Source organism: Acanthisitta chloris, unplaced genomic scaffold (genome assembly GCF_000695815.1).
Source record: "Acanthisitta chloris isolate BGI_N310 unplaced genomic scaffold, ASM69581v1 scaffold14887, whole genome shotgun sequence".
In the NCBI taxonomy this organism is placed as follows: Eukaryota; Metazoa; Chordata; class Aves; order Passeriformes; family Acanthisittidae; genus Acanthisitta; species Acanthisitta chloris.
In genome coordinates, this window is record NW_008683268.1 from 1 (window position 1) to 10,420 (window position 10,420).

General features: G+C 48.6%; 1 protein-coding gene across 1 annotated transcript in view; it reads right to left on the reverse strand.

The window, feature by feature from the left end:
* Positions 1–6: 6 nt before the first annotated feature.
* The window catches only part of LOC103806196 (serine/threonine-protein phosphatase 2A catalytic subunit beta isoform), a gene marked incomplete at its 5' end in the record, with an annotated part of 10,749 nt that continues 335 nt past the window's right edge, over positions 7–10,420 (reverse strand). Inside the window, 6 exons of the mRNA XM_009078877.1 lie at positions 7–745; positions 1,807–1,925; positions 2,753–2,914; positions 3,554–3,643; positions 3,869–4,042; positions 4,263–4,472. Coding sequence (XP_009077125.1) covers positions 673–745; positions 1,807–1,925; positions 2,753–2,914; positions 3,554–3,643; positions 3,869–4,042; positions 4,263–4,472 — 828 coding nt within the window. The remainder of the gene's footprint in view (positions 746–1,806; positions 1,926–2,752; positions 2,915–3,553; positions 3,644–3,868; positions 4,043–4,262; positions 4,473–10,420) is intronic.

Genomic DNA, 10,420 nt, shown 5'->3' on the forward strand with positions numbered 1-10,420 from the left:
GCGGGCTGGGGCAGACAACGGCGAGTTTATTGGTTCGGGTACAGCGAGGAGGATTGCAAGCACTTTCAGGACAAATATACAGAGGGGACAGAGGGGAATTAAAAAAACATCAAACCCAACCAAAAAAAAAAACCAACCAAAAAGGACAGGATTAACACAGAATGGGAACAGAGCTAAAAAGGGGTTTTATCTGGGCTATGACAACGTACTCCCAAGCAGGAATCGCTTCCTTTCTCCAGTTAAGTCGAGCTGTCTTTCCAACAAAATAGAGTGATGGGGGATGAAGTTAGTGTGCATTTCCCTGGAAAACAAACTCTAATTCATGCCAGTTAAACACTAGAACTAAAAATGTACAAAGAAGCATCAAAGGAGATGAAGTGTTGTTAAGAGTTTCCTTTTCCTCTCTGAACAGTCCAGAAAGAAAACAATGACTACAAATACAGCAGGCAAACTGACTGTTGGGCTGATGGGCATGGGAGAGAGAGAGAGAGAGTGTCGTAAGGAATTCAGTCTCAAGTTGTGCTAAACGCTCTTCGTCCTCTGTATGGCACATTTTGGTCCATGATGGGCATTTGAAGTTGAGACGAACCCTGATTTCTCACAGAAACGTGTAAGTATTGTTGCTCTTTTAAAATGCCAGGTGTACTTCCTTCTGCAAAGGTTGGGAGAGGCTTATAGGAAGTAGTCTGGGGTACGACGGGTAACATGAGGCTCTCCACGGCGAGGTGCAGGGTCAAACTGGAGGCTGTGGGTAAGGAAAAGGGGTCATTTTCTCCTCCTCCACAAGGTATTTTCATCAAATCAGAGAATGGTTTGGGTTGGAATGGACCTTAAAGATCATCTTACTCTAACTGGACCAGGTTGCTCAGAACTCCTTCCAACCTGGCCAGGGATGGAGCAGCCGCAGCTTCTCTGGGCAACCTCTGCCAGTGCCTCAGCACCCTCACAGGGAAGAATTTATTCCCAATACCCCATCCAACCCTGCCCTCTGGCAGTGTGAAGCCATTCCCCTTTGTCCTGGCACTGTATGCCCTTGTAAATAGTCTCTATCTTGCTTGTCACCCCCCCACTTCAGGTACTGGAAGGCCACAACTAGGTCACCCCAAAGCCTTCTCTTCTCCAGTCTGAACAATCCCAATTCTCTCAGCCGCTTCTCAAAGCAGAGGTGCTTCATCCCCCTATCACCTTGGTGCCTCCTCTGGACTCACTCCAACAGGTCCATGTCCTTCCTGTGCTGAGGACCCCAGAGCTGGATGCAGCTTTCCAGGTGGAATCTCACCAGAGCAGACCAATGCCACAATAGTAACTAAACTTGCTCTCCTATTGCTTTACTCATCCCAGCTGCTTCCACATAAAACATTCCAGGTCCCAAAACAAGCATTTATGGGAGCGAAACTCATCAATTAGTTGAATTGCTGCTGACAGAGTGAGCAGCACCCAGCAGCACATTGCTGCTTTTACCTGAGCATAGCTGAACGTGAAGCTCAGACCCTCTCGCCCATCTCTAGAGCTCAGTGCTATCAAAAAGTAAAATAATCAATCCATCTGGTTTTATTCTCTCCAGGAAGCTTGGGCAATAGAGGGATTAAACTGCAGAAGCTCCAACTCTCCAGACAGATAGAAGAGGAGATAATGCACCACCCAAGAGGAGCTTTTAGGAGCTTAACTCACTGCTTATTTTTAGGCAGAGCACACAACGTTAATTCCAAAGTGGCCTGAGCTGGCTTTTCATGGAAGAACCCCTTTGGAAAGGATCAGACATTGCTCACAGACTAGTTAGGAAGGGAGAACAGCCCAGGTACTCACAAGGAATATTTTAAAGTGTCATCTAGTTCCATGATAGCAGCCTGGTTCCCACAGCGGTAGCAGTAATTGGGGGCACTGAAAATGGTAACCACATTCCGGTCGTGGCACCAGTTATAACCCTGCCAGAAGGAGAAAAAGAAAAGGTCTTTGTTAAACCTCAAGCCTTAGCCTGTCTGAAGCTTCTCTCCAAGCCTGAAACACTCCGAGGCAGTTGTGAAACAGGAGATTCCTCTGAGGATTTCCAACTGACTTAGTTTAATTTCAAAACAAGTGTTCTACCACAAGAGGAAGCAGTAGGTACCCGACAAAACCAGCTTCAAGAACTCTACAGATCATCCATTCCTCACTCCTGTGCTTACCCATTTTACATACAAATTATGGATTGTACCACAAGGAAACCTTGATATTTTTAGGGATACCTTTAGCTTTCATGCACCACAAATGACCATTTGTCTGCTGGATGTAGCGACTTCGGACACACGGTACTGGTCAAGGAATCTACCTGCACTAGATATTAAAAATACATCTGCTCCAGTGACCCACCTGGCATTTTTCCAACAAGACATCCAAGAATAGCCTGTTGACAGCCAAAAATGGCTTAATCCCTGCCACATCTCAGTATTATTGGATGCAGCAGCAGTCCAAGTGGAGCAGTCAGTGTGTAAGGAGATTTTTCCTGCCATAAACGGGGTGTGACAGGGTCCCTCTGGCAATTCACATGGAGGGGGAAATTTACCTGGAAAGGGCAGGACATGCCCTTATTTACACTGCAGGTCAAGGCACCATAATTTTATGTTGTCTGTTGTTGATTAAAGCCTCTCTTTGGTACTTCCCTGCATGACACTTCAGTGTCAGCTTACACACTCCCTTCTGTGGAAGGTGCTGCAGAGGAGACACCAGTTGGCCTCTGCATTGCTAGCCCCAGCTAGTAGAGTACTTGCCCTACCTCCATGACCAGCTGGTGAGCACGGGAGACCAGTGTGAGACCATTGGCATGGTTAAATGTTTCAGAAATATCTTGCCCAAAGGTGTATCCAGCACCACGTGGAGATATACCCCAGCCGCCACGGTCATCCGGGTCCGACCACAACAGATCACACATGGGACCCTTGGGAAAGACGGAGAGTTCTTGGTTAGATCCTTGTCAAGATGGTTGTAAAAAGTCACTTTTGAAACACGTTTTATTTACAGTAACAAGACTGCCAGCACATCCTTCTCTGCACAACACAGGTTTATTGAACACACGTTCACGAGCCCCAACCACTCCAACACAACTTCCAGCTGTCCCAGGAGCTCCTAAGGTGGGTTTTCAGTCCTGATCTAAGGCGCCCAGAAAGTGGTGAACAAGGTGAGTCACCACAGAAGGAGGGTTTGGCTGGGGAGGAAGGATGGCGACACAACATGGTTTCACAGGGTGGGTGTCAGTTCACAACCAAGTCTGTGATGTGGTTGAAGGTAGTAACACCATCCCCTGCCAAATACTGTTCTTTGTTTCAGTGTGACAGTCCCAAATTCCTGTGATTCTGTGGGAAACAGCTGTGATCCCCACAGCTCTCCTCCTGTAGGCTGCTGTAACCACAGCAGACTGACATGTGTGTGTTTTGCCCAAATGCTCGTCTGCTCTAGCTCTTGGAAACGCAATAACCCATGTGTAACCATGTGTTTAAATGTATTTCAGTGTGAGGATACATTTGCATTTCCCTACCAGCAGATATTTAAGTTTCTGAAGCATTTCCTTTCCCATTACCTCATGTGGAACTTCCTGCAGGCGGTCCAGAGCCCTGATATGATCCAGTGTATCTATGGATGGAGAGAGGCCACCGTGGAGGCAGAATATCTGTCCCAGAAAAAAAGAAAAGAGCAATCCATTATGTGCACATTAAGGGAAGAACGAGCTCCAAACCAGCTGGTTTTAACTCTGTTATCACTCCTTTACAACTAGAGCCATTTCACCCTCAGAGCATGACTTAAGGGAGCTTGTTTGGGACTGTCCATGTGGACGTCTGACAACACATCCTGCAGAGCTCTACGGAATGGAAAGTTTTCTTTATCCATGGCTTACCTGGCCATCTACTAGAGCTGTGAGTGGCAGATAATCAAAGAGGTCTGTGAAATACTTCCAGACGTTGGCGTTGCCGTACTTGCGCAGACACTCGTCGTAGAAGCCGTAGACTTGTGTGATTTGTCTGCTTTCGTGGTTGCCCCTCAGGATTGTGATACGTTCCGGGTAGCGCACCTGGGGGACAAGGAAAACACTTCCTCAGCACAGGAACTGTACCATCAGGATGGAAAGAAGCAGTAATGGGATACTGCAGACAGCAGACAAGCTCTGTTCCCAGCACGTGTCTGTTGGCACGTATCCATTTACACCCGCTGAGCTCAAGCCAACAGTAGAAGCAAATCTTTCCTAATTCCCCCAAAACACATTTTGCCCCAAATCTCTCCCCAAAACATACCTTCAATGCCACTAGGAGGGTCACTGTTTCCACTGAATAATAGCCTCTGTCCACGTAGTCTCCCATGAACAGGTAGTTTGTGTCTGGTGACTTCCCGCCGATCCTGAAGAGTTCCATGAGGTCATGGAACTGGCCGTGGACATCCCCACAGACGGTGACGGGGCAACGTACCTCCTGCACATTGGACTCTTTCGTGAGGATTTCTTTAGCCTAGCAAGAAAAACACATTGGGAGCAACAAAGTTAGGAAGCTCCTCATTAAGCAGGTGCAGGTGTTATTCTGCCACATTCCCCCTGGAAATCCATTTTCATCCCCATGGCTCATGCTGACCACTGGAAAAACAGTTTGCTGGGTGAGCACAGACCAAGGCACATTTTGCAAACCCCTGTGCACAAGCACTGACAGATCAATTCCAAGCAGTAACTCCACAAGCCAATTCCTAGCATCCTGTGAAATGAAGCCATGTGAACTTCAGGACTTGCCACTCCGTCAGCTGTTAAGGTTTTGGATAGTTTGATTTGCCAACCCAGATATATTTGGTACTTTCAGTAGTAGGAAAACTATGACCTCCTGGATGTCTGGTAGAAGTCACCTGACTCACAACAGTGCACTTGCACACAGACTTCCTCCTGCCACCTCAACTGCTTGACGGATTGCTCCCAGTCCCACACAGCCACATGGAACCACTCTCATTGTCACCTTGCAGCAAGCTGGAACTCTTCTGCCAACACTGACAGCTTCTTCTCACTGCCTCCCTCAGGCTTCCCCATCACTGCACATCCATGAATCTCAGAACAGGTATTCCCAAGTTTCTCCTTACTAATCTGGCACAGAACCTCACTGCACATGCAAGAGACGATTCCCTTGCCCAGGGCGTTTTTTGCCTGCCAGAATTCCAATCCTCTTCCAAGCACGACAGTTTAGCAGCTGCTAAAGGCAAGTCAAGCACCACTGGAAAGGCAAACTCAGGGGCAACTGAAACATATGGAGCCTCAACCAGCTTCTCTGGCCATGCCCAGCTGGCAACAATACAGCCACAGATGGAGGGATGGAATCCCTGGATCTAGTCATCACTTCTACACCCAGCAGTTCCTCTGCTAATTGCAGCAATGTAATGTAGCCTATCTGCACCACCTTATTATCCTTATCAACTATCAGGTTTGTTGTGCTACCTCCAGCTCGCTGAGTGATGCCGATCAGCCTGGAGGCACACCTCAGAACACCCACGGACTGGCTCAGTCTGATCCAAACAAAAGGGATGGAAGATCACTAGCACTGAGCAGTCACCAGCAGGTGATGATCCAGGTATTCCTCACCACATCCCTTAGCTCATGATGAGGTAGCTCCCACCTGCTGCTGCCAGGAAGGAGCTGCTTCCCGAGGACACGAGGGCTCCCTGTGGATGCCTGCATTCCCATTCCAATGTTTGCTGCCTTGCCTCTTTTAGGGAAAGCATATATTTGGAAGGAATAACTAAACCCCAAGCAGTTTGGACAGAATCCAGCATGCCCCTTGCACAGAAAACAACCCATTGGATCTGCCCCTGATCCTTAAAATCACATCCTGCACATGGACTCGATGACGTGGATCTGCCTTGGAGTCCTACCCTGCCTAGGAACTGCTGAACGTGTTGTATTTGAGTGCAGTAGTAGCACTCAGATTCTGTTCACACATCTTTAAAAGCATTTATAGTGCCTTCTGAGAGCTTCCACCCTCTGGGAGAGACAAATATAAACCCACAGAACAGCTGCTCCATGTGCTCCCACTGCTGCATGAAGCAACAGGCAGGGTTTGGTTCTAAGCTGGAGCTCAGCACAGCTCCTCTTCTCTAGGAACATGGCAAACATACCCACCTTAAATCTACCCTAGGAAGGCAGGCCAGCCTGCATCCTGAAATTTTGGGATTAGGAGAATCCAGAAGTTTCTCCTCATGAACAAGGAGCTGGCAGGTGATGGGCAGCAGCTCCTTATGCTGCCAACATTTCAGCTTACCCTGCAGACACAAATCTGTGCGCGTGGATAGATGAAGTCTGTCATTTTCACTCTGCAGAGCTCGTTTAAATCAGGCTCAGGAGCCCAAGTTTGCCCTCACATGGTGATTTTCCAGTGCAGAACAAGGCCTTCAAAATCTTCAGCATCATTAAGAACACCTCAGAAAAGCTGCAACTAACCAGTGCATCTCTGCACGGTGCAGAGTGAACACTGAAATCAAATGGCTTAAAATAACTATGTCTTAAAGCCAAATTGTAGCTCCCTTTGTTGTAGAAAACAGGGACTAATGTAATCAGCTTCCTGAGCATCTGTCCCACTTGTTCTGGATGCAAACCATATCCAGGTCAGAATAAAAAGCAGCAGCTCTTAGGTGTTTTTAATAAACCTCCACTTGGCACAACAGTTGCCCTGTCTGTGTTCCAAGTCACTTTGAGGAGTAGAGTATTTGTGGGCTGGGAGCTTGTCCATCACCTCAACTCCTTCTATGCTCTGTGATCCCTGGAGAGCAGGGAAACTCCACTCCTTCTGGAAGATTCATTCCCTGAGCTTGTAGAGGCACATTCTTTGGGAATCTGAAGCCAGCCATGGAATTTCTGATCAAAATCCAACTGAACCATCATCCCATCAACTGCCACAGACCAAACTCCTGTGCCAACGAGGATATTAAATCCCAAGGAGTTGGCCTGACCAAGAACCAGACAGATTGCCCCCCGATGAGATGGAAATGGGAAGGATGGAGCTGTCCCACCCTTCAGGACACACTGAAGCCTCTGTCAAGGTGCACACTTGCTCCTGGAGGTACCTGGGCCAGGACAAGCTTTCCTGATGAAGAGATGAAACATTCCTGGCCACGACTCAGCACAACACTGGGAATTTCATGGCTTGAACAGCATCCAGGATGCTACTTGGCTCCGTCACACATACTAATTTCACCAATTAGTGCAGAGGAGTGTGCTCACTCCTTCTCCTAAAATTATTGAGGTGAAAGGACCTTGGAGGGCAGAAGCATCCCAGGTATGTGCCAGTCATTGCAATACTCCCCCCAGCATCCCTGGCTCCTGCTGCTGGAATAATCGGTCCACAACTACCACTCAATAAGGAATCCAAGTCTTCCTTAGCCATTAGAATCCTTCTCTTCCCACCTCTTCACCACACAATGCTCTCAAGCTGCTTGTTGCAACCAGACTGATCCTTCTTACAGCTCCAAAGAACCAGGGTAGGAGAGAGAAGCTACAGAGGGATGGTTATGGATGGCTGCCTGTTTAATTAAAGAGACAGCCTTTTCCTTCTTTCATATCCCTCTTCATTAGCTTGGTGAAAATCTCTTTTCCCTGGATTGAGCAGGATGGCTCTCAACTCCCTCACCTGCACCCCAAATGTGCTGGAGCATTTCGGGCATCTACAAGCTCCAACAGTGATCAGAACTGTTTGTCCTTCTAAAATCCTCTGAATTCCTGCATGTTTTTAGCTAATTTTCATGTTAAAGACCAGCAGAACAGGAACAAGAGTTCTCACGTTATGAAATGACACCTCCACTGACGGCACAGAGCACACAGGACTGATCAGCTGTCAAATGATGTTGTAACTGGGCAGGTGAAGACAGAATGTCCTTTTACAGGTGCAAGTTCCAAGAACTTTCAGAGTGCAGAATCACTTGGCACACTCTCATCACCCCTAGCCATGTCCCATCTTTCCCTCATTACTGTCCATTATGTCAGCAGTTAAAAAGAAGAACGACCCACATGACAACTCTGGGACTTAATGGGGTTTTCTTTCCCCATCTCATTTTGATTTAATTTTTTACTACTGAGCTCTTCCACAATTTAAACCTGAAGCAAAAGGTACAACTGTGCTTGGCCTCTTCCAAATCACCTCCACAAAAGGGAGTTCTAAGAAGTGAGAAGAGGTTGGGGGGGGTTTCTCCAACTATTATCTCAAGGAAACCAACTGAACCAGCTTTCAGGCAGGGCTGCACACCCAAAGGTTCCTGTAAGCACCTCTCCTCCACCAACCACTCCCCAAAACTTAAACAGGCCAAGTTCCAGCGTGGCAGAGGATTCACTTCATGCCCAAGTCATTTCCAACTCTTTCCAGCACGCTGGAAGAACCAAGTGCTGTGACTGATGACAAGCTCCTCTCCTGCACCAGCTGGCTGACACAACCACTCCCCAAACCTAAACAAGCCAAGTTCCAGCGTGGCAGAGTATTTACTTCATGACCAAGTCGTTTCCATCAGTTTCCATCACTCTGGAAGAAGCAGGGGCTGTGACAGATGACAAACCTACCTGCCACCTGTCACCTGGAGGACAAACACCCTCCCCACCTCCAGCCGAGCTGTCTCTCTCCCTGTTTCCTCTGTGTACAGTCACAATCTGCTGACATTGTCCTCCAGCTTCCCAAAACACAGCAGCCACAGCTCCTTCCCACCATGCTCCCTCAGAACACATGTAGCTCTGGAAAAGGACTCACAAATCAAATGGACAGCCCCAGCACAGGATTAAAAAAGGGAAAGGGGGAAAGAACGCAGAGGCTGAGTGAGGCTTAGGTAGATGTCAGGATCACTGCTGGACGCATCTGCCAAGGAAAATCTTAGCTTGGTCACAGATTGCAGTGCTGAGGGAATGTTCATACAGAGGTATTGGACTTGTCAGACAACATCCAACAGGAGTCTAAATATTGCGCCCTTGATGGAAAAAAAAAGGCTCTTACCAGTCTCCACTAAACAAATCCAAGCAGGCACTTGCCAAGGGCTGTCCAAACCACAATCCAGAACAGCAGACGGTGTCCTTTATCCAACCATTTCTCGTTCTATTTTGGTCCTTCTGAGCAGGCCCTGAGCCTCTGTTTAGGTGTCACCTCTGACCCCCTCTGCTTCCCTAGATCCCACCTTGGACGTCACAGGGTTTCCTCACTGACTTAGGGCTGATTTTTCAGCATGTGGCTCCAATAAATTAGGAGATACCAGGGAGAACATGTGAGGCCCCTGATGACAGGACAAATTTCTCCCTAACTCACCACCCCTGAGCAAGTCTCACCCTCAACTCTGATCAACCCAAAGGTAAAAACTACATTACTGAGAGCATGAAGAAAGTTTTGCAACCATGGCACTTGTCATAGAATGACAGAATATCCTGAATTGGAAGGAACCCACAAGGATCCTCCAGTCCAAATCTTGGCCCTGCACAGGACACCCCAACAATGCACCCTATGCCTGAGGCACTGTCCAAACTCTCCTTGAGCTCTGTCAGGATTTGGGCTGTGACCACTGCCCTGCAGAGCTGTTCCAGTGCCCAAACACCCTCTGGGGGAAGAACCTTTTCCTAATATCCAACCTAAACCTCCCCTGACACAGCTCCTCCTGTTCCCTCAGGTCCTGTCAGTGGTCACAGAGAGCAGAGACTGGAGCTGCTTCTCATGAGGAAGACCCTGATGAGTCTCCCCTCAGTCTCCTCTTCTCCAAGATGAACAGTCCAAGTGACCTCTGCTACTCTTCATATGGCCCTTCACCATCCTCGTGTCCCTCCTTTGGATGCCAACAGCTTCAAATCATTTTCTATTGTGGTGCCCAAACTGCACACAACACTCAGAGTGACACCACAAATGTATGTGTTTGGGCACTGGCACAGCTCCCCAGGGCAGTGGTCACAGCACCAAGCCTCACAGAGCTCAGGGAGGATTTGGACAACACTCTCAGGGAGAGGGTGGAATTGTTGGGAATGACCTGTGCAGGGCAGGAGTTGGACTGATGAGCCTCACGGGTCCCTTCCAGCTCAGGATATTTGGTGATTCCACATAGTTTAACGCCAGGAACATGCCACAACTAACACAGGAGATACACCTCTTCTCAGAGGCACAACACCCCTTATCCCAGTGTCTGATCCCCAAGGCACCATCCTGGCCCCACATCCCCTTTTCCTATTGCAGCATCCCCCTGACACAGGGCTGAACAGCTCTCACAGTGCTCCACAGCAGCCCCACACTGTGCCCAGCACCAACCCCACACCGTGCCCGGCACTGTGCCCAGAACCAACCTCACACTATGCCCAGCATCAAGCCCACACTGTGCCCAGCGCCAGCCCCACACTGTGCCCAGCATCAACCCCGCACTGTGCCCAGCACCAACCACGCACTGTGCCCAGCACCAACCACGCACTGTGCCCAGCACC